Below are 25,432 nucleotides of genomic sequence, written 5' to 3' on the forward strand. Positions count from 1 at the left end.
AACCTTAAGGGTCACAGAGAGCAAGACACGGGAGTTCTTAAAACTGCTGCCTTTTTGCACATCTACTCTGCCCAGTATCTCTCTGATTATCCTCCAGGACAGTCAACTTCCAGTTTCCACAAGCACTGATTTCACTTAAAGATATTCAAAAGGAATGAAAGAAAAAAGGGCAAAATATAGTAACATTATTATTAAAATATTTTTAAGGCAGAAGGGTGTGACTGCAAGGGGGGAGGGAAGGAGAGAAAACCACAGGAATGCTGTCTGAGGAAAACAAGCAGTGGAACTAAAGATATATTTAATTATTTTTAAAAATTTACTTGTACCATTTAAACAAATACCTAAATGGGCCAAGTGGAAAAAAAAAAACAACCGTTGGTAAGAATCCCATAAAGTGGCAGCTATGCAAAGCAGAAACCAAACACTGGTTGCCAGGAGCTATAATAAAAGAACATCATAATGTGCAGGGTGTGTCTGTTTTGAATTAAGAGCTGGGAGCACGGGTGGACCCTACCAAAAATGCCAAGTCACATGTTAGACTTTTCTCCTGCCCTCAAGAATTTAACCTGTTTTGGGACAATAATTTGACACAGACGAAGGATTACAGTTCAGATTACAAACATGGCAGCAACAGAAATTTCATTTAAATGATCTTATAACAACTAGGGTCCATTTGTGGATAAATAATCTATTAAAAAGGTGATGTTTTAGATAAGCCCTTGTACTTGGTCTTCATTTACCTATAGCATTCTGATGGCTACAAATCAGGAAGGTCAGTAAAACCCAAAACCTCAGAAGGATGCATCTTTTTACAAATTCTAGACCTCATCCTACAAAATGCTTCGGTTCTTGGGTCTTCTGTACTTAATGGGTGGATAAGGGCCCTGATACTGTAATTCCAATCAAATAAAGCAAACCCATGTTTCAAAGAGCAGCTTCCTGACTTGTATCAGCATTGCCGTCTCCTTCCTTGCAGCTGGTCATTCACAGGCAGGTTGAAATGGCCAGGCAAAACTGAACTGAAGCCCGCGGGCCGCACATCAGCGAGGCACTCCGCCTGCTCCGGATCAGATCCAGGCTCAGGATGCCACATTGCACCATGACTTCCACCCCTGTATAACAATGCACAGTTTTGTGTAACGTTTCAGCATGCACTTCTTTTCTTGCCCTTTTTAAGCCAGCTTTAGTGCAAGACTTGTTTATTTCAACTGAGCTATTTTTATCTATTTTGGGTCTCCTCCCTTTGCTCTTTTATCTGTTACCGTATTTTCCCCATTCCTTTGAGTAGCTGGGAATTAATCCCTTTGTGGGTGGTTTGCAAGAGGTCTGTTGGGCTTGTCCTTGTGCCTGATTATTTTTTTTTTTTTAAAAAATCTTGCTTGGCTATATATTTTATTTGTCAGTTTTATGTAGAGATTTGGTTTTAGTGTTTGATATCTGTTCTAATTCAGGCCATAGATACCTCACAATAGGCAACTTAATACATGAGCTAGAATAAATAAGGATGACATTCAAATGGTTTCACACCACACATGGGCAAGAATAGGGTTGTTGCAATAAAGCATTTCAGTGATAAATGAATTAACAGGCCCAGACAAGAGATAAACATCCAAAGGCGCCATTATCTAATGCCTTTCATCTGAAAGGACCCTGGAGCACTTTATTATATAGCTTTATTTATAAAAGGGAAATCATAAAATAGATTAATATTTTAAAAGACCCAGCATGCTATTTGTACTACAGTGTCTCATATACTTGTAAATTTTAACAGCTTTTTGATGTCAGATTGTTTGGCATCTTTGTGACTGAGACATCCTGCCTTGGTGGTCTTCGCTCTGTAGCTTGACTCAGTCTCTTATTGCTGGGATCCTTCACTAGCAAAAACCCTGCAAAATGGGGTAAGCGAACGAAGAGCTGCTGCTACAACTCAGCTTCAGGACTAAGTCTGACTCCAGTGACAGATCAACGCTGGCTACCTACAGCACAGAGTGCTACCACCATAAACATGCAGTGGCTCTTTCAGCTGTGGAAGGCAGAAGAATTTATCAGTGCTGGTGGCAACAACACAGAGAAGGGCAGCCAAATCTCATTCCTTAGCACAGCCATTACAACGCACCTGGGCTCCACATTTGTACCACCTTCAGTGAAACAAGGTAATGAGCATACTCTACAGCTGCTGCTCAGGTAACTTCCACCTGAGGGTCAAATATAACTCGCTGGTACAAGGTACCTATTTATTTTTATTGCTTCTGGAAAGTACATGACTGTAGTGCCCCACACAAAGTCCAGTGTGGCAGAGGAGGAGCCAAAGCATGCCATTTTCTCATAATACTTGAATAAGGTATCCGTTCATCTAGGTAGAAAGACTGGGCATCACTGGTCTAGATAAACTACACCCCTCATCACCACCTGTGAGAAATGTGGTACAAAATGCCAGGATGATCCCTTGGAGTGACACCCACTGCTTCCATTAACAATGACAAGAAGTGACAGGAAATTTCAAAACAGCATCCATAGTTATTAGCTTGCTAATAACCGCCCAAAAATGAATACAAATTGGTGAGAAGCCTTCCATCAAACAATTACATGATTGTCATGAATAGATTTCTTCCAAAAATTTTCAGCTGATCAAAACCAAGCCTCTTCTTTTCAACTTAGACTACTGTTGGCTCATAGAAATGGAAAATCCATGTCTTCAATTTTATTTTAAGTATATTCAAGGTTTCCCCTCCCTACTTTTCCCAAGTAATGAATGAAGAAAGCAGCAAACTACTTTCTTTAAGCAGAATTACAAAGATTAAGAGGAGTGAGTGAAATGGCTTTTGAAAATTGTATCGTAAGTTAAAAAGTTCAAATACTATCAATTTGTTAAAAAAAAAAAAAAAACCCAAGTAGAAAGTTGTCATTATCACCAGACTAGATTAATACTTTACATAATATAACATGCTGCAATGAAACCAGTACTGTCCACACAAATATTTAAAAAATAATAATCCATCTTTTGCTATTGAGGAAAATTATGGAGGAAAAATTCAATTTGCAAGAATAATAGGTAAATCTGTACTTACAGAAGCTACCCACAAGTACCACAGCACAGTACAATGGAATTGTCATTGCTAAAGAACACTTGTAAAAATGATTTGGAAAATTAACCATCATCACATTGGACAGTGAACCCAAAAATGCACCTTCCACAACCACCTGGAAGTATAAAGGGCATTTAAAAATATATTTTACCACCTTTTTAAAGCCTCCTTTACAGTTCACATACCTTCTGTAAGGTGTTTTATGGGCTTCTGCCTCATTCTGGCAATGTAAAGGCTTTAAAAGGCAGCCTTAAGGGTGATTTATTTAACAGTAGCAACTGTTTACTCAATAAATTTGCTCCCCGTGTATATTCAAAGCTCACCTCTGCTGACATTCAAGATAAAAAGTTAACACCACAGAGTTAGCACAGTAAAGATAAAAGATTACATGTTTTTGTTGCTTTCACAACCAAAGAAATCTCTGTACTCATAAATACAACAGTTCATTCCATTATACCCACTTAAACCCACTGCAGATACCATGTTGGACAGATGACATAGGAGAGCTAACCCACAGTAACTTAAAATCCCTTGATTACTGGTGAAGATTAAGAGCTCAACTTGATTTTTCAGACTGAGGTGGTATTTGCAGTACTGGTGAGGATGCAGGCAGTTTATCAGCAAACTTACTGTATTTCTCAAGTGATTCTGGAGTTAACTGACATTAAGAAACTTCACGTACTATCTGACTTTCTTCTAGCTTTCACGCCTACCCAAGGGAGTCACACTACCATGTTTCAGATTCAATTAAATGCCTGTGATTCTCAGCTTAATAATCACTGCAGCATATAAGTACATCACAGAATTTTTTTAGAACATTTTAGAAGTCAAGCTCAACAGGACAATTTAGATCTAACATCTCTAATGTTATCATCAACAACACTGAACTCAATTATTAACACCTCCCATTAATGGGAATCGTGTTATACATCCTCTGGGCACAATCCACATCATTATGATTGTTCTGAAGTTCTGAAAGGTGATTTCTAAGATGACGAACTGCCTGAATCTCAATGAGCTAGACACAAAACATAACTAAAAATCCCCTAACTTTGACTGCTATACACCTAAAATCTCAAGTTTTTAAGTTAGCTATGCTGTCCATCAAGGATTCCCTCGATATTAGGTAGATGTATACCACAAAAACACTGCACTGGTGCCCATGTGCTGTGGGGCCAAATATTACTTACAATCAAACTCTGGAGTTATGAAAATTTATTTTTAAATTGGCTTGTGAAATTAAATCCCCAAAAGAATATCAAGATTAGAGTCGCAAATGCTTTAAGACCAAGAAATGCTGGCTACCTGTGTGGAATTATAGTGTCTGAGCATTTAATGAAAATTAATTAATCCATCTTCACAGTTCCAAAGATAGTAAAATGATCACTACCATTATACAGAAAATGACAAATACATCCTGGTTATGGTGAATGGTGAGAAGCTCAGCAAAAAACCCCAGTCCTCCACAGCAACATTCAGCTGCCTCAAACACAGGAATTCACTTTTCTTCATGCCCTTCACTGCATACTTATTGATTTCCAATAAAGAGTTTGCTGGGCACCTTTCCCTCATCCATGGGTACCATCCAGGCGCTGAAGGGAAGAGAATTCCAGAGAGTCAAAAAAAAAGAAAAAAAAAAAGGTATGTGTTCAGGTAATTGAAAACTGAATCATAATATGTATGCACCAACACATTCAAAGAAATGAACTGACAGTAAAACAACTGTAGGTAATGCTGACATTTCATAACTTCTGATAGCTTAATCTTTCTCTCCAATACACAATGGCTGTCTGACAAATTGCTCAAGCTTTACAAAAGAAATAGGAAAAACCTACATGTTGCTCCTGACATCTACCATCAATCCACAAAACGATGAGCAGGACTGATATCTACTATCTACATTTAACTAACAGCTATTAAAGTTGTCATCTCTGGTTTGGATCACTCATTACAGAGGATGAAGACGTTTTGAGCACATCTGATAGCTGTTTATGAAACAAGGGGAGTTCGGGACCTCAGAACCATAGCTTCAACCCCAGGACCTGGCAGAAGTCTCCTCGGAAAAGCGGCAGGAGGCCTGCCCTCTCTCTGCCTCCTGTCCCCTCCAGGTACTCCTGCATCTCGCATCCAAACAGTCCCAAACTCCCACCCTGCCCTTCAGACTGCCCTGTTCCCCAGGGCCTGCTCATTCCCACTTCTACCTAAATTCTCAGCTCTCTCCCTGCTCTCATGGACACTGCTACCACTTCACATATAATTAATTACAATATGAGATCTCTACATCAAATTGGTAAAACCCCCTGCTTGAATAAATGCTGGCAAAAACAATGTATGCGTATCATGTAAAATTCTCTATTTCTCAGCACTACAAAAATAATACAGGAAACCTTACAACTTCTACAGAGTGAGTAGAAACAGTGCCAACAATTCAGGTGCTGCTATTATTCCCACCAATAATTTGAAAATAACATTTTTATAACAAGTTATTTCTAATAGTACTAGTAGTATTAGGAAGAAAGAAAAAAACAAACACACAAAACAAAACAAGCTAAGAAACAAGAGTGCCTTCAGTATTAAGAAGTTTTCAAATTTCTGTCCTGAAGATTACAAAGATAAAGAACGCAAGAAACAGCTACCCAAAAACGTCAAGTTTAAAAATCTTTTAAGTCTGTGTCTTATTTTCAGACAGGAGATATACCTGTCACTAAATCTCCGTGCGTTTCAGTACACAAGTGTCACACTCAGAACCTACCCTGATAAAATATCTCAAGTGAAGTAATAAAACGCCCAGTGCACAGCAATAATTTTCATCTTGGGTACATATATCGAAAAGGTGTCTCTAGTTTCGTTTCAGCCATTATTATCATTGAGTATTTACAGCACTAAACATGAGGAACTTGTAGGAAAGAAACACTTAAAGCACACAAACAGCCATAGTAAAAGCAGACATTATTTCTTCCAAAAGAAAGCATTTGAATAGGCAAAATATGAGGACAGAAAGCTTACTCCTTCAGTTAGTATGTGATTCACGCCTATTCACAGTAAGAAAAACATTCAAAGGTTTCTATAAAAAATGCTGTGCTCTCATTTAAAATACTATCATATGTTATGGTATGTCTCATCTATTTGCACATTTATCGATCTCCATATGAATTTTTAGCTCAATATAAAACATTTGCTTTATATTTCATGAAGCTAAGTGAAGTAAAGCATGAAACATTAGGAGACTATTAGCTTACTTTTCTGTGGAACAGAACTCTTCAACAGCTGTTATTTTTGCAACAGCTTAGCTTGCATACTGTCAGATAAAATAATGTATTACAAATCCTTTTACATATATATGTAGAATACAATTTCTTTATATGATGTTTTCTAGTCATAGGAACAAACTGAATCCTTCAAGTCTTACAAACAAGTTTTGATTATTGTCATAATTATGCATCAGAGCTGCAGAAACAGCAATTAAAATAAAATTGAGGCATGTATGAAAATTTTAGATATGTACAGAAACAAAATTACATGTATTTGCCTCAAATGGTAGCTTAGGCTCATCTATTTTTAGAGAAGGCATCTTCCTCTCCCATCTCAAGCGTAAGGTAGCACGTTTTAGCTGTTAGCGGCAGCTCAGGACCGTCGGGACGGAGAAGTGTCCTACCCCTGTAATTACTGACACCCACTGCCAGCCATTAAACACAGTCACCTCCCTGGCCAGTGTAATCACAATCACATCTCACTTCTTCACTCGGAGGGAACTGAGCAGGAAGCTGGCTGAGGGAGGACAATTTTAACACGGACCCAGTGACCACAGAGACTAGAACTGTTACCACAATTAACCCAATGAAACTCCAGCTCCAAGTAGGGCCTTTAATAACACATAATAACATTGTGTCAAAACCTAATTTGAATCTGTTTAATCAACAGAATGACTTTATGGCAGCCATAAGACATAATAACAAGGTATAATCGGTTGCGTAAGTAGTATGTATTAAAATTACAATACTCTAATTTGTTAACCTCCCCGCTGGATTTGTTTCTTCTGGAGAAAGTACTTAAGGCAGGACAACTTTTATCCTTAACAACTATTCTTAATTTGAAATACTGCTTCAGAAGACTTCCAATTTCCTTCAAGCAAGAACAACAAATATATATTCCAATACATATTTCTCAATGAACAAGTGTTGGTTTACATTTTTATAACTTGCTTAAGTGTTGCTTATATTCAAGAGAGCATATGACACACAGACTTCTCTCCCAACTGGACTGCAGGGTTTGGGTTCCCTAATTAGTGAAAGGACTACTAAATCTGAAGAAACCATTAAGGGTATTATTCTGGAAACAGTAAGAATGCTGGAAACGCAATGAAATTTAAATGAAACACCTAGATGACTGATAGTGTTCCATGGGAAAACACCAGTTCCTACTCTAATCAATGGGGCATCTTGTGGGCAAAAGCAGAATTGCTAAGATGACATACGTGAGAAAGCATTTATCTTATGCACCGATAAACATAATTTATGCTAATGGCTCACATTGTACAATCTGTGCTTTTAACTCTAACACCAAATGTCCTTCCATTTCATGCACTGTATTCTGTATTGGTCCAATTTAGGTCATGAAGTACATGACTCACACATGGTATTACCAGAACAAGAAGTGACAGGAACTCTCAAACTGCAGCCTTTCTTAGCCACTTCGTCCTCTATGTACTTTTGAGACACCTATTTCATGGAACCACATTTTGAGCATCCATTCCCTACAATAAATATAACTCCTTCCACAGCAACACTGTTTATTAATTAACAAGGCATTTAACATTATCACTTCTGTGCAGCAGCAGAAAACACAGATTCATCATATGCTCCCAGAATACTTCTGAACTGAAGAGCAAGATATTTGTGTATTACCAGGCTCAAGAAATACTTTGCAGGACCAAGTCAGAATTAAGGGAACAGAAAGAAAAAGGAATAGGATCCCTTTTCCTTAAGATAATCCTAAGGTAAAGGCCTGCTTGTATCCCTGTAAACTAAGCTCTCTAGTATGCAATCAACACTCCTTTTACCAATAGCAGAGAATTAGAAAGCTGTCTCATATCATCATAACAGCCTGTTGGGTTATCTTCACATGTGCAGCCTTTAAAGATAAAGTAATTCCTCAGGAAAGGTCCTCATTAGGGTAGCTAGAAATTACAAACATGTCTTTACTTTTAGATTCTTGTAATTGAAAAATCAAGCCTATTTGAGTCTCCTTCCTACCCTTCCTTTTTCCACTGACATAATTGTCTGTCGTGTCTCCACCTGAAGAATGACCAAAAGGATTAATTCCTTTTGGTGGAATCAGATTTTTTGCGAAACTCAACTTCCTCTAGCTCTTTACAGGTTAAAGGCTTTAGCGCTGTCTCTTCCCTGAGTAGAAGAACCCTCTGTCATTCTTTCTTCTGTAGCTGTACGCTTCTACGGGAGAACTTACCTTGGGCCGCATATCTCCGGGACACAGGGCTCTACCCACCCTGGGGACAGTGATGCACAGACATCAATATGATGGATACAAAATGTCCGTTTATTTAGCTGCGTCACACGCTTATATAGCTCTTGCGCTTCCTGTTCCTGCCACTCCTATGGGGAGGAGTCTATCTTTCCGTCACATCCCGTGATCTTCCGGTCGCCGATCCCTGTCTATTCCCCTACATCCTTCCATCTTACTCAGATGATGGATTTCTCCTCCAAGAGACAGAAACGCTCCCTCTTTCTCCACTTCTCCAACACCTCTTGCAGGTCCCTATGCTTGGCCCCCTCACTAGGACACTACTCAAGACACTAACTTCAGGAGGTCACCATACCACCGATAACTGGCCTTCAGTTGTGTCTTCTGCTGCTGGCCATTATCCCCTCTAGAAACTACATCTGTGGAACTGACTGCTGCCTTCTGCTGACTGTCAGTGAATGCCAAATCCCCCCACGTTTGCTCAGCTTCACAAAAGCCACTGTCATTCTCAGCTCGGACAACATTTCTGAGACTGGCTCTACTCCAGCTACACCTGTCTCTCCTGCACATACGCAGGTACATGTACACTCCTGTCCTTGGTAGCGATGATCTGCTGCTGCAGGTTTTTTCCCAGTTCTGCCTTGTCTCTCCTTGCAGAAACAGTTACTTGCCATTTTCCCATTTTACACACAGATGAGCCAATTCAGTATTTAGGGCAGTACTATCTTCTGATACAATTTCTTCCAGAAGTCAGATCTTTCACTGTCTACATTTAGCATTTTTTTATTACTTCATTTTAAGCAGGGCTGCAGACTTCTATAGCTTACAACAGACCTATGCTCTGCAGCTTCTTCTAAAACTTCTCTCCAAGGGGCATAGCTTTTGCAGTTTCTTCTCGTCTTCAGCTTAGTAACAATTTTCCTTCCCGAATTCTGCTTCTCTTGTGAAGTTACCCTCAAATCCAACAGCTTTGACTTTCTTCTGCATTTTAATTATCTCTGCCTGTAACTCCTCATGAGGATTTTGACTATGGTCTCCAACTGCTTGACTACTTAGAATATCAGCTGGATTTATCCTCAGAAGAATTCTCTCTGCCTCTTCTAGCACATCAGTTTGTTCCTTCATTTTAGCCAAACTTGGTTGGCTTCTCTCCACACTTTTTCATATTTAGCACTTCTTGCCTGCCTTCAAGACTTGTGGGTTTGGTTTTTTTTTTTGATGTTGCTCCACCAGTTTAGGTGCAAAGGATTTCACAAACAGATTTCACAGAATCACAGAATGGTTGGGGTTAGAAGGAAACCCTGGAAGGTCCAAGCTCCCTGCTCAAGTAGGGACACAGAATTGGTTGCCCATGTTTAGATGGGCATGTTTAGATGTTTTTTACATAGGACCATGTTTAGATGTTTTTTTAGTATTTCCAAGGATGGTGACTCCACAACCACTCTCTGCAACCTGAGGCAGTTGCCCTCACAATGAAAAAGTGCTTCCTCATGTTCATAGGGAACCTCCTGTGGTTTAGTTTGTGCCCATAGCCTCTCTCACTGGGCACTACTGAGAAGACCCTGACTCCATCTTCATTGCGCCCTCCCTACAGGTATTTATATACATCAATAAGATCCTCCTGAGCCTTCTCTTCAGGCTTAACAGTCCTAGCTCTCTCAGCCTTTCCTTATATGTGAGGTGCTCCAGTCCCTTCATCGTCCTTGTGGCCCTTTGTTGAACTCTCTCCACTTTGTCTACGTGTCTCTTACTACAGGGGATCCCTCCCAGAACTGGACACAGTCCTCCAGGTATGGCATCACCAGTGCTGCACAGAAGGGAAGGATCACCTCACTCAACCTGCTGGCAATACTTCTCCTAATGCAGCTGAGGACACCATTTGCTGCCTTTGCCACAAGGGCACATTGCTCGCCCGCATTCAACTTGGCATCCACCAGGACCCCTAGATCATTTTCCCCAAAGAGGCTTTCCAGTTGGGTGTCCCCCAGCATATACTGGTGCATGGTTCTTTCTCCCCAGGTGCAGGACTTTGCCCTTATTGTTGAACTTCATGAGGTTACTGTCAGTCTATTCCTCCGGCCTGTCAAGGTCCCTCTGGATGGCAGCACAATTCTCTGGCATATCAGCCACTCCTCTCAGTTTGTTGCCATCTGCAAACTTGATGAGGGTAAATCTGACCATCCATATCATTAATGAAGATGTCAAACAGGACTGGACCCAGTACCGACCCCTGGGGTACACCACTGGTCACTGGCCTCCAACTAGACTTTGGGCCACTGATCACCACCCTCTGGGCCCAGCCATTCAGCCACTCTTCTATCCATCTCACTGTCTATTCATCCAGCCTGTACATCAACAGCTTGCCTAAGGGAGACATATCTTATGGGAGCTACACAGCTATCTTATGTGAGACAGTGTTGTCTGTTGTCTACAGACAACAAGCAAAATTGCGAAATTGGGCACCACCAACCTGAGAACCCTGCTCCTACTGTTAATCAGGGCAATGGGTGTAAAATCCTTCCTGCCAGAGGGTCCCTTTGGAATAGGGGAATAAATCCACTGTACTTTGCAGTTTCATTACATTCTGACCAGGCTAAACAAAGCTGTATTTTCTTCATTAATGAAGTAATCTACATACATTTCATTTCCTTAAACGCAAAAAATTAGAATGTATAGGGATACCATTTTCCAATATACTAATTTGTCAAATAATTCCAGAACTGGAACATCACAATTCTATTTTGAAAACTTAAAACCAGAGCTTGTTTTAGAAAACTCACACACAGTTCCCCAACTCAAATTCATCTTCATTACCTCCTGTAACATTTTTGTTATAAAGGTGGATTACTTCTCTTTAAAGACGTTTCTAATGGAAAGAGAATACTGAGAACTCCCTCAGAAGTTCACACATGTTCCTAAAAGATTTAAAAAGAGAAACAAGAAAAAGATTCCTAAAAGAAGTTCACACATGCTCCTAAAAGATTGCTACCAGAGCACCGATGCTGGTTGCCCAAGGACAAGTGCTGGTATAATTTCTTTTGTCTGTCCCGCTACATTCTAGCTGTACTTGACAAGCAATTACTTGGTGCTCTATGTTCAATTATATTGTGAAATGTTTATGGTTTGTAATGGGTATCTTATCAATTCAGACTATCTGTAATTTGATTAATTCCTCTGGGAACTGTTCAAACCAAACTGTCCTTAATGATTATTATGGTTCAGAAATCCTACCATAAAACCTGATTTCTCCATTATTCAGATGCTCAGTATGTAAGTATGCACATACAAGACCTTCAGAACTACATATTGAGATGTGACCTTCCTTTTTTAGAAGATGCTCATATTCCAAGCTTAGGTATCACCTCTTAGTAGTAATCTCACCTATTCACTACATCTATAGGTCCTCATCATTAAACTTTTGTTAAAGAAAATGCATTTATTTTCCTTGAACACCCAAAAGTTTCATGCTGAACAACTGCTCCTATCCAGAGCAATAAAGTGTCTTCACCTGTCCTGGTTTTGGCCAGGATAGAATTAATTTTCTTCCTAGTAGCTGGTATAATGCTGAGTTTTGGATTTAGCATGAGAATAATGTGATAACACACTGATGTTTTAGTTGTTGCTAAGCAGTATTTATACTAAGTCAAGGACTTTTCAGCTTCCAATGCTCTGCCAGCGAGGAGGAGCACAAGAAGCTAGGAGGGGACACAGCCGGGACAGCTGACCCAAACTGGCCAAAGGGATATTCCATACCATATGATGTCATGCTCAGTATGTAAGCTGCGGGGAGTTGGCCAAGGGGCAGAGAGCACTGCTCAGGGACAGGCTGGGTGTCGGTCGGTGGGTGAGGAGCGGTTGCATCACTTGTTTTTCCTGAGTTTTATTTCTCTCTCTCCAATTTTTGTCATCATCATCATAATTATTATTATTTCAATAATTAAACTGTTCTTATCTCAACCCGTAAGTGCTCTCACTTTTACTCTTCCAATTCTCTCCCCCATCCCATGGCAGGGGCGGGGGAGCGAGAAAGCAGCTGCGTGGTGCTTAGTTGCCAACTGGAGTTAAATGACATCACCACCCTAATTTAAAAGGCAAGAAACACCCCTTGGGCATATCAGTATCTTGAAATATGCATGTTGCTATCTTTCACCAATTTAACATGAATAAAAGCTTAGGGTTCATTTCTGATAAATGTGAGCTTGATTCCACTTCAAACTTTTTGAGTAGAATTGTCTAACAACAAAACTGTAGCCACGCGTTATAGCATGGTAAAATACAAAGCCACACTGACAACCGGCTTACAAATATTATTAGTTTTCTTTAAAAGCTGACAATACTGTTCCCATGTCATATATTCCTCTTTTACCCAGCCTTGAGGGATGATTTTTCTAGATGCTTTTTGAAACAAAAACTAACTTAAAATTTTCCTGAGTGCATGACCTATCCTTTGCAGGAAACACTGTGTATGCACAACATAGAAAAGCAACTTTCAAGAAGCACATCAATGCAGCATTACCAACTCTCACCACTCAAGTACAGTTGTAGCAGTATTGGATGGTTTGCTTCAAAGTCATGTGACTGTGTAAGAAAACAGATCAAATATAATCCTGTACCTCAATAAAAGGAGAGGGTCCTGAGCAGCCAACCCCCCCTGAACTTGGAGAGCTCACAGGGAGGCTGGGGTTCTGAGGCAACTGAGAGACACAGACAGACAGAAAGGCCCAAGTATTTATGGAAGTAGAAGCTGAGTGTGGCTGGAAAAAACAGTAACACAAAGAAAAGATAAAAGACATACTGAAAGTGGTCACACTTCTTAGAGTGAATAAACTATACAGAAGGTGTACCGGTACAGTTTAGGCCACACTTTGGGGTTTGCAAAGTGATATAGGGCACAGAAACGGGAAGCAGCAGGACTGTTATTCCCTGGTTAAGGGAAGCGGATCAATCCCTTCCAACTTCCAACTCCATTTATTTTCTTTGCTAATTCTCTTAAGGCAAGGCTGTGAAAGACACTTCTTCCATGCCACAGAGCGTATTTAAGCTTCATCAAAAGTTTGATTTAAAACAAATAATTTTAAAAGATTGGTAAGAAAAATACTAACAAAGGGGTTTAACATGTATTTTTTCTCTTTTAATACTTGCTTTAAGAAATAAAAGCACTCAAGTACCTAGGCCAAATGCAGATCAGACAGTTCAAGAACGTATAACAAGGAGCCTGCATGAAATCCCAATGTGTTTGTCCTTTCTGTAAATAAGTAGTGAGAAAAGCCTGGAAATTGCAGTCACAATACAGATTTAACAGAGCCAGCCCAGCTAGGCCCAGGAGCTATTCTCCTACAAGTCACTTCCCACAGAAGCACTAATTCTGCCTCTCTCTGCAGCACTATTCTTCTGTAGCCATAATAGTTTAAGGACAGAAGAAGGGCATGGTTTGTAGACAGATTTAGCATTGTATCAGCTAGCAGGGTTGTAAAAACTAGGAAAGCTTTCAAAAATACAAGTTCTTCTTCAGAACATTGTATGCCCAAAAGCTTGTCTGTCTTTTCCAATTATACTAGCTTGCTTTAACAGAAAGTATTTCTGCCAACTAACCTTGTCCTGTCTTCTGCATGCAGTGACAGAAAAGCAGAAGAGATGATCTGCAGTACCACTGCAGTTTACATCAGCGTATGTCTTGTACCACTGAGGCTTCTCTAGCCAAAAGGCATCATTATGGTACTGCTTTACCTCAAGATTTCTTAAGTGTTCGTCAGCACCGACTGTTCCAGCCATGTCTGAAGGCAACGACTGATCCGAGGTACCCATGCTGACAACACTCACTTGGTGTTTCTGTCCAGGAATCATAATAAAAATAACATTTAAGGTTCAAATGCTTGTTACTATTAAAACAGACAAAAGTGTGGTGTGGGTTTGGTTTTTGGTTTTTCTGTGTTTGTTTGATGGGGGGGTGGGGGGCCCTGTCTAGGTTTTTGTTTCCTATATTCCTACCAGTAACACTACAAACCAAGAAACACTACTGAAAGGTTTATTTGTTTGGTTTTCTAAAAGATGTGTTTCCTATGAAAGCAATAGACTTCTGGAAAGAATCTGCTCAGAACTGTCGCATACAAGATCAAAAGGTGGAAAGAATAAAGAACAGCTTTCTTTTTAGAACAGGAAAACCAATTTGTAACCAACCGCCTTCCACTCTAAACCAAAACAAAACCAAGAACTGTGCAGAGACTTCCATAACTAATGTAGGATGAAAAGCAACACTGATTGAATATTTTTAAAGGACAGTATTCCTTTCAAAAGCTGTAACTAAAAATAATTCATTTGACAGTCCAGCTGAGATATGCTTATGTCCCTATCTACTTCTAAATCCTGTGCTAAACAAAATGAGTGTTTTTCCAGCTGTAGTCATGCACTTAGGACACTCAAATAACACCAAATGTAAATAAAAGAGCAATTCACTTTATGTTCACAGTAAAAAATGCTATGCTTACTCAATAATGTATTCAGCAAGTTACTTAATTCACCGCATGAGAATTTGCATATTCTTGCGGTACTTTTTAATACTTCAGTCCAACAATTAGCATACTGAATCTTATTAAATATATCAAAGATGTCTTTTTAGTTAGCAGTAAAAAAAAAAAATATACACCTGCAAAACACTTTTTAAAACTCTAATAATTTAAGAAACATTAAGCGCCATAGGAACTGTTACCATCTTAATACTCTAGACACAACAGAACCCATTAAGAGAAATACCTACAGCAGCACCATCCAACCAATTTGATTTGCAGACATCCTGTAAATTTTTCACTGGAAGGAAAGATCCCTGTAAGGCTAACTGAAATCCACTGAGGATAACTTTGGGCTTTTTTTCTAATTATCTTTCACAAATCCCCTTGAAAATCTCTCCCAAGAAACATCAGGATGGACCAGAAGCTGAAAGCCAGTGTCTCTGTGGTACAATATAAAAAAAAACGGAAAAAAAAAATTCAGCCTGGCATGCTTCAGAGCTTACTAGTCACACTGGGTGAAAACCTAACCTTGCTGAAGTGGCCAGGTATTTTTCATTTAATCCTTAATTTATCACAGAAATACTAAGAGTCAGAAAAGGAATGGGCTCAATTACTTTTCTAACACTGTTTCCCAGTGCAGCCAAGGAAAGTCAAGTTAGGTCAAAATCAGAGACTTTCAAATGTCACTCTAATTTCTGCACAGCATTGCATTTACACGTGCAAGGGAGGGGAAGGTATTTTAGGCTACCACATCTCTGCTTCCTGGCTGCTAATTCACACATGGCGGTACAAGGGCACACCTTCCCGTCCTCTAGCCTTTCTACCAGACTTGAGGAAGAAATCCACTGAACACCAGCCTCCACCAGTTTGTTCTCACAGACCAAGGGAAATGCTCCAAAGCCAGACTGAACCATACGCCTCTGCAGCCATTCATATCTGCTCCATCCACTGCTTACCTTCACAGAGACACCTCCCATCCCATGGTCAGAGATGCAATGTGTTCCTATTACATGTGAAACACGTTGTAGCTGCACAACACGTATTTGCCCTTCCTTTCGCATCAAAGTTGCTTCTGCCTTTGATATCTACCCATTTAATTTTCATTTTTAGAATGCTGAGCCTTACATAAATGAGATTCAGGACTGTAAATGCAATGCTGAAGTTAAAAAAAAGATCACAACACGAAGTATTTTCACCTCTTGCTATAGAATAAATGCAAAATGGTTATTTCAATCACTTCAGTGTTCCTTAGAAATTACAAAAAAAAAATCAGGTTGTTCATTAAAATGATATGGCAGCCATTTCCTAGTTGCAAACCCTAAAAAGCAACCTTGAAGCAACTGTAAAAACACAAGTGTGGCTCATGCTACAAAGCATTTAATTCTCAATTATTTTTCAATGCAATGAGTCATGCAAGTCCACCACTGCAATATATGTGTCAGTAACTCAGTCCTGGGGATTCTTCATTCTTATTTGTTCTGATATGCTGCAGGCATGCTATTACAGGCAAACAAGGAGCTGTGTACCAGAAGGTTTCAGTGAATCTCTTCAGCAATCATGAAAACCAAAGCAAAAATACATGACTAGCATCCACCTTCATTACCCCCTTGAAAACAGTCTCACGTTTTTGCCAAAAGCACAGTGCTGCCACATTACCTTTTCCAGATTTTCGCCCTCAAACCGAAATATAATGTACTGCTCTGCCCACAGCATATTGCTAATTATACAAAGCATTTAGCTTCTGTGTTTTCACCTCTTCCACTCTGTTCATTACAGCATTTCACACTTTATAACTGAATGCATACTAATATTAAAGCAGCAATGTATGTCAGGAAAGCAATAAACTTGACTTGTCACCCTAGCTTTATCCCAGAGGAAAGTATGTAGAGGTATACATCACCATTTCTGGGAAACAAGACAATACAATGTGCTCCTACAACTGGTCAGTGTAACACGCAGGCTCTTAAAGTGTAAGTCAACCACGTCCCTTTGGCTACATTCTGTACAACAAATGTAGCTTTAATGAGACAGATATACCAGGATATTAGCAATAAGTGGTGCTGTTCAACTTTTTTCTTTTAAAGAATCTTTCAACAGACAGATTTAGAAGGAAAGGTGTTTTCTAAAGAAAAAATCTTGTTGTCCATTCAACTATACACCTTTAACAACTAACAAATCCTGTATTACAGTTTCATTCCTACTAAAATCAGTGGGATTCTCCTACAAAAGGCTTACATTCTGTAAGCCTGGTGAAGAGTGCTGTGTAACACACCATCTTGTAAGGATGAACTTTCATCTGCACCAATGTTCAAAAAAATATGCCAGCAGGAAAATCTGATAGCAACCACAGACTCATCACAGAAAGCTTGTTGCACTGAAGTAATTTTTCTTCCTTCGGTACGACACATTTTTGACCACACCATACCAGCTTTGTAGCACCATACAGAGAAATGAATTGACACTCTCTATTCTGGTCATTCACGCATTTTCTGCTATCAGGAAGATTATCTACAGAAACACAATTCTTTATTAATGACAAACTTGACTCAGCACATTTTAAGGGCCCAAATAACAAAAAAAATTCAAACAGAACATTTTTCTCTCATGAGAGCCTCTCTCATGCCAATCACTGTTAGATGAAAGGATGCGCAAACAGCACAGCTCAATCCACACAACACCGATGCAGTGACCCAGAAAGAGAATCCAACGGCCAACTGAGTAAACAAAGCAAAACTAGCCAAAAACACTGGGCAGCATGCACATCAGCATCTTCTCCACTTAACTGGCACATACTTAAACCTAGTCTCGTATTACCACATACTGCAACACAACTTCACATTCCCATGAACAGCACTTCCTCCATTGTTTCCAAGACACATATTATCATGTACCTTTTCCATGGTTCACAGAAAAGTTAGAGAATAAAATATGGAGAAATAAAAAACAATCATTGTATCACACATTTCAAAAATAAAATGCAATTTGCAGTTGAAAATTATACTGACAACTAGAGATGGCTCAAAACAAAATGCTGGATTCAAACATCATTCTTCCCTTTGGGAAAAGGTGGCTGTAATTTTTTGAATGAACCTGACACAAATATATACACGAATCTGCTCTCATCTAGAAATAAAAATATATAATTTAAAACACACCTACGCAGCTGCATATACACAAAGTGTGTAGAAGCAATTATTTAAGACTAAATATTTATCCCCTGCTCCATTTTCTTCTTAAAAACATGATTGTTATTAATGTTAACAAGAACCAAAGCCACCCACCTCCAAATCTTTGGTGCAGCTTACATCAAAAGGGCAGCCTGCATTAGAGCCTGAGGAGTAAGTGGCACCAAAGATGAGAAAAACCACATTGTATCTTCGGTTTTCATTTCAATACGTACAATGTCATTCCACCCACTAACTTAAGAGCAAAGCTTTGATTCAGACAGATTCTTTTCAAACAGCACATCCAAACTCAGCCTAACTAAAAAGCAGAAACAAACTAAGTCCTCAACCTGCCCAAGAAGCTCTGCATGCTACGGGGCATCATCTGCACTTTGCGTGAAGCATTATGCAGAGAAAGACATAGGTGCCAGGAAGATGGTAAACCACAGCTGAAATACCAGCTTTTACCAACAGATTTATCCCTTTCAGAAAAAATGTGCCCTGCACTCTGAAGTTACAGTACTTTACTGCAGGACATCTTAACATTTTTCTGAGAAGTCCCACTTGGCCCTTTTTCTAACAAAAGTAAAAGTTTTTCTAGTGATGACAGCTGCCCCCTGCTGTGGGCCATTCCAGTTCGCAGCTTTTGAAAAACTGGCAGACTTCAGCTGAGCTCCTCTCCCATTCCTCTGCCTTTCCATTAGTCTTCCAAGCCAGACATTAATACTGTGCAAAAGCAGTCAACCATCACAAGTTTTAACTCTCTTCACACACATTTATTGAATTTGCCTGGAAACTGGCAGGTGCTGGGGAATGGAGGAGAAAATAGGCCAAACCAAAACAAGACCCGTTTCCAGAGAACCTCTCCACCATCAGCCTCATACACCTGAATCTACTAGAAAGATTCCAGCGGATCCCAATCATATTTGGATTAGTCCTGAGCCTCCTTCATACTACCCTGTCAAATTTCAAGTAGAAATACAATTAAAAGAAAAAAAAAAAAAAAGACTGCTATCATTTCCTTTAAAGCGTAACACACATTTTGCTTACCTCACTGTTGTGGCCCCTCAAATTGAAGTTGATTCTCTGAGGGGTGTTCCGGTCCCTCCTGCAATGGCTGGAAGTAAAAGTGACGCCTACAACTCCTCTGCCATTGCCTGTTGCCAACCAGCCTTCCTCATAGTACCGCCTCCTGCACACTGGTTTCTCCTTCTCACTTTTGGGGACTCTGCCTTTCCAGGAGAGGCAGAGGATGTTGGAATCGCTGCAAAGAACAGGCCCATGTTCCACTGCTGCATACATGCTTTTTAAATATTTTATTTTTTGACATAAGAAAGTAATATGTCTAGTGCACAAAATTTAAACCAATTTTTTTTTTTATTGATAAGACTGACCTGGGATAGATCATTGAAAGGGAGGAAGATGGGGTCAGTGTTTATAAATATCCACCAAATGCATAGTGAAAAATTCCTCTATAAAAGATGATGGCAGTTGGCTAAGAAAAAGTAACACTTAAAAAAAAATTCAGGTTCATTTTTGTTTTTGAGTCTGTAGAGTGAGGGTGCACTTATCCTTTGGAGAAACAGCTACTTCATAAGAGGCGCTCAAGAAATGGTTAAGTCATCTTTTTGCTCAACTTGATATAATCTTTATACAGCCTGAGATTCCAGTTTAGCGTAATGCAATTCCAGAGACAAAGAGTTGCAAATGTGTAGGTTTCAAGTAACTTAAGGCTTTTAAGATTTCCTCCAGTCAGATTTTCTTCAAAAGTTCAGTTGCAGAAATTTAAACACACGCACATACATATATATGTATATATATGACATTCATCTTTTCCAAGCTGCCCTCTGGCATATCTTTTCCATCTGATGTATTTCTGCTGCTAAAGCTGAAAGAGATTGCATAAAGGGAAAAAAAGGCACACAAACCGTGCGAAACAACAGACCCGAACTTGTGCAGGCACTGGTGTGCCAGGCCAGCTGGGAAATCCCTCTTGGTACTGAACTGCTTGTTGGACTCAAAAGTTTTTGCAATCCAAAGCCAATCCAATTTTCATTGCAGCACTTTTTTTCCACCAGAGACCCAACACAGCCTGAACTGTTTATCACGCTATCTTGCCTGCTTTCCCACTTTTTGCTGCCACACACGAATGAAAAAGAAACCCCCTCTTCATTTATAGCAGAATCAAAAATGCTCTAAAGCTTTTAGCTCTCAAAGCAGATAAGTTTGCCTCAGGTGAACCATGAAGTTTTCTCTCCTCTGAAACAGGCTAAAATGTCAAGCTGTTTTTCCTTCACTTTTCCCTTTTTTTTTTTTTTTTTTTTTTTGCTACAAGGAATCACAGACTTTTCATCCTACCGTAAAAAACAAATGCCAGAATTAAAGCACATCAAGTAAGCACTCTTTCAAAATCTTCTAAAATTCAAGGAAGGAAGAAATATAATCATCTAAAAAAGAAAGAGAAGCAGCATTAAAAATCTGACTTCCTGGGTTCACTATTTCTCTAAGTATTTTCCTTGCTTGTTTGAGCGGATCTTTCCTTCTTGATGCTTGTCTACAGCACAGATTCATAGTTCCAGACACAACATTTGCAGCTGTACAAGAAGGAAACATATGAAGTATTCCAATTGTTTTATTTGAATAACATTTATGAGCTCAATTAATTAGTATTTATACCACACTAAGTGAAAAGAGGAAAAAGGAGAGGAAGAAAGAATATGCAAGTTTGATGACCTGGTTAACTCAAGAAGGACGATGAGATTTGCTCAGTTCAATGCCCAGACTTGTCCCATAGTTCCTCAACTTATTTACTTCCAGTCATCATTACTCAACATATGGTCACGATTTATTAGTCCATTCACAATCTATTGAGCCCAAAGCAAAATGTGCCAAAGACCACACATTATTCCTCTGCAGTAACAAAATCAGTTTCCTCTACCCTCTGTACTCTTCTGTTTCCCTCGCAGCTATTGATTTAGATTGTGGAGGTATTTATTAGGCGTTTCCTGTGCAGAGTGTGTTTTTTCTTCCTCTTCTTGCAAACTTTTTTCACCAGTGAAGACCATGTAGAAAGTTGAACATTACTGGCAGGTGTCTTTCCATGGGTTACTGATTCCTGTGCTATGAAGGTGCTCCATCTGGTTCTCAAATTAATTTTCATCAATTGCAAAGCTCTCAGGAATATGCAAGAGTAACTCTACGTGATGACAAAAACATGTGCGTTTTCGTGTACATGCAGTGCACACCCCAGCTCAATCTGGTACTCAGAGCTGCATCTGCCTTTTCAATTTAGCTGTGGTAATCTTGTAAGACGCCTGTCATTCAAAGCATGAAATCCCTGGATACTTCCAACTCTGCAAGACAAAGCACACACACACAAAAAAAAAAAAAAAAAAAAGAAAAAAAACATAAGTGAATAAAATAAGCCACAACTTAAAGATACAAGGACTATTGTTACAGTAATCAAAGCATTATGATTAAAGTTCAGAGAGAACCTCCCGTGTTTCAGTTTGTGCCCATTGCTTCTGGTCCTGTCACTGGCAGCACAGTAAAAAGCCTGGCTCCCTCATCTTCATTCCCTCCCATCGAGTGTTTATACACATTGAGAAGATCTCCCTGAGCCTTTTCTCTGCAGGCTGAACAGTCCCAGCTCTCTCAGTCTTTCCTCATATGAAAGATGCTCCGTACCATGAAAGTACATTCCTAAAGTTATCAGTCTCAAAGGAGCCTGAGAAGATTCCTCCAAGGCTTAAATTACCACTTTAAAGAGATCTAAGATACTCCAAAATTAAAGCTTAGAAGTTTGAATCAATACAGATGAATTTTAAAGATTTAAAGACTACTCAAATCCTGTGTAAGTCTCCATCTGAAAAAGAGGGAAAAAATTACCCAAATTCAGTTATATACAGAAGAATGTAAATGGAGTAGAAAAGACCAAGCAAAAGGCTGTCCAGGATATTCCAGAAGTTGTATCTGAAGTGCACACATACACACAGTTATTGCACCTATACAGTTACTGCTAAAGACAGCTCATTTAAATTAAAAATTGCATTCATTGTGTTCATGAGAGCCATAAAAATGGTTGTGTCTCTATTACATAAGGCACTGTACTAACCTTACATTTCGAGTAATTAACTACTTTTTTCAGTCTAGCATAGATGTACAAATAAGAATTTTTTAAAAAAAGATGAGAAGAAAAATTTGTAGATGTAAAGGCAAGGTCATAAAGTAGTTTACAACACTGTTCATCTAGCTCACTTATCAGGAACACTGTCCATGAGGTCTGGTGAGTCACAAACAGAACTTTTCAGCATTACAACTAACAGAAGCTTTAAAAATAATGGCTGCTACCAACTTTTTTCATCACAGTGTGATGAGGATATGAGAAACATCACCTAGACTTTCCAGATTTATGATGCTTCTCAATTACTGTCCAGAGAAAGTTCATATAAAGGAACATTTAGAAAAACTTTCAGAACACAATGGCTTGAAGAAAAATTTCTGCGCTTATCCCATAGGCAAACTTGATTCCATCAAGGATTAGCGCTATTATTTCCATATGCACTGGTGTCTTCCTAACATCTGCACTGAAGAGCTGACATTTTATATTAGCAGCACGTGTATAATGATGCAAGCCTTTACTAATCCTACAGAGAAACAAAACCAATGGTTTACTGAGAAAACAGAGAGTCTCTGAAACATCAGTTAGAGCAGCATGAGCTAAGTATTAAACAGAATTGTCTGAATGGTGCGAGTACCATGACTTTACCAGTGGACTTTAAAATAGAGAGAACTATAGATGCAGTGGCTCTGCACAAAATCCATATGCAATTTCTGTCCTTACTCACTGCACAGAAAATTAACAAGTTTGAGAAAAAGATTCTTCTGCGTCTTGGCCAATAACCTTCTCTCACCTGAGTCCCATTTACCATCACTTTCGAGATTAGACAAACCAAAGGCTTCTCCTCTTAAAAATATCCTAACTGCATTAGGAATGCTGGACAGGGAGAGATTAAAATCTAAAATAACCACAAAAGGAATAAAGTCACTCATTATTCAAATACCTCTTTCTCAATACAATACACCCTACGAGAATATTTTACCTTTAAATCACTGAGGGTCAACACTTCCTTTGTGTTGTACTTACATTCAGTAGACAGGGTAAAAAACTGTAATGTCAAACACTCAAAAGATAGGCTGGATTAAGATTACATATATTATATATTCAGATTTAATGCTTTCCATACCCCTCTCCTCGATTTCCACCCACTCAGTATTTCCTAAGAAATAATCTAATTAAAACATTCAGATGCTAGTCTTACCTCAAGAAAATCAGTAACTAATTTAGACACCCCCCCTTCTTCCACCGTGACAGCAGTCCCACAATTCTGCTCCTTTTCACATGTTTAAAGCAAGCTTTTTGCTTTCTTTTCCCCACCATGAAACGCAAAGGTAATGGTTACTTCCTGTATTGCAAAGCATGTGTAAGAGTCGAGGATAAAAAGCATTACAGAAGAGGTAGGTGTTACTCGCACGATCTTACCATTTGCCTGAATTCAGTTTGGGCTCCCCGTATAAACAGAACTTGGCCTTCTAGACGAAACTCACCCAAACTAAATTCTTTCATATTACACAACAATACAAAACTAATTTGGAGGACATGATTCTAAACAAACACCAACCAGCTCACCAGTGGTTGTAAAAATATTCTTTACCCCTAGAAAAATTAAGGAAGAGCAGCAAGGAAAAGTTAGATGTTTGATTTTTGTTCTGTTTGTTCTTAAATGGTTTTCTCTCCCCAATGTTTGTCCTTCCACTACTCAGGGACAGATGCATGGCCTGGGCAAGACAGTCAATTGTGCTAATCAGAGACATGAAGAGATCCGTAATCCCAGCATAGCTGCACAGAAACAGATACATTGCAAAGGTGTAAGGTCGGGCAGTGTTACAACTGCCAGGGCATTAACACAGACACTGTAATGTCAGCTATATGCACCTATATATCATTAAGCCAATAAAACTGACAGAAAATGTATTTGTTGTCATATTGAGTGAAGTGAAGCTTGTATTAGTGGCTGTTCAGCAGACATTCATTGTGAATACTGACAAAATTTATTTAAGTGCAATACTCCAACAAACTTACAACGATATCCTCCACCAAGTTACACTCTCAGAGAAGTGAAAATAAAAAATAGTAGCAGCTGATCAGCATTTCTGATGTGCTGAATGACCTGGGTTCTTGTAGTAGGGGAGAAGGCAATATATGTATGTTGTATACATTCTTTAAAGTGCAAGGTCTTTTTTCATGTTGCTGTCTTACATGAAAAATAAGGGAAATATTTGCATTATTTCTAGAACGATTATATATACTCCACTTTCAATGCTTGATGCTCTACCATCAGATTAAATGAAAGTTAAATTTAAAAATACAGTTAGGATGAACACACAAGAAACATTTTAAAATGCCTTCAGGATAAATATTTTCAAGAAAAACACCAAGGGTCCTTAAGCAAACTGTTAGAAGCTATTAATTGTGAGTTGCCAAATTTATACACATTCTGCAAAAGGTGGAGGCCTGAAGACATGAAACACAGTAACTTGTTAAAAACCCTGCCTTTGGAGGAAGTGAGGTAGAGAGTTATGCTGTTCACAAGGAAATTAAGTTAGAAGAGATAGAAACACTGCAGAACAGACTCAGCCCCAAAGCTAAGGATATTTGAGCTAAACAGAACCTACCAAAACATGCAAGAAAGAGAATACCTAACTTGGGTGTGTTTTTTTGTTTGGTTTTGGTCTGTCTTTTTAAACACTTTCTTTAGTAACTATATACTTTAGATGAATAAATATTATATCCGCTTGTGGAAGAACTGCTGGCGAGTCCCTTTAATCAGATACTGGTCAAACACGCTCACAGGAAATTTCTGAGTCAAATAACGCTAGATCTGTTATGCTTATATGGCAGGGAAGCAAACCAGAAAAATAATTGAGGGCTAGACGTCACAATAAAAAGCATTCAGCTGTAAGACAAATGGAAGATATTTCTGCTCCTGCAGCCCTCATCGCTTCTTTTTCAACCCCTAACATGGCACACCGTGCCTCTCACTTAAGCCAGGATGATCACTGAAGGTGCTGCACTGTGAACTACATCAGAGAAATGATGTAATTAAAAATTTCAGAAATGAAGTTTCAAAACAGC

At 39.1% G+C, this 25,432-nt stretch overlaps 1 protein-coding gene across 4 annotated transcripts in view; it reads right to left on the minus strand.

The window, feature by feature from the left end:
* Positions 1-25,432, minus strand: part of TULP4 (TUB like protein 4) — a 180,202-nt gene that overhangs the window by 114,459 nt on the left and 40,311 nt on the right. For 3 of the 4 annotated variants that reach the window (XM_075087842.1, XM_075087841.1, XM_075087840.1), the window contains one exon: positions 19,288-21,590. In XM_075087842.1, the coding sequence (XP_074943943.1) occupies positions 19,288-19,539 (252 nt within the window). In that variant the 5' untranslated portion in view covers positions 19,540-21,590. The remainder of the gene's footprint in view (positions 1-19,287; positions 21,591-25,432) is intronic. The other variant, XM_075087843.1, reaches the window with a different exon arrangement.

The sequence above is a fragment of the Phalacrocorax aristotelis genome, chromosome 3 (genome assembly GCF_949628215.1).
Source record: "Phalacrocorax aristotelis chromosome 3, bGulAri2.1, whole genome shotgun sequence".
NCBI lineage: Eukaryota > Metazoa > Chordata > Aves > Suliformes > Phalacrocoracidae > Phalacrocorax > Phalacrocorax aristotelis.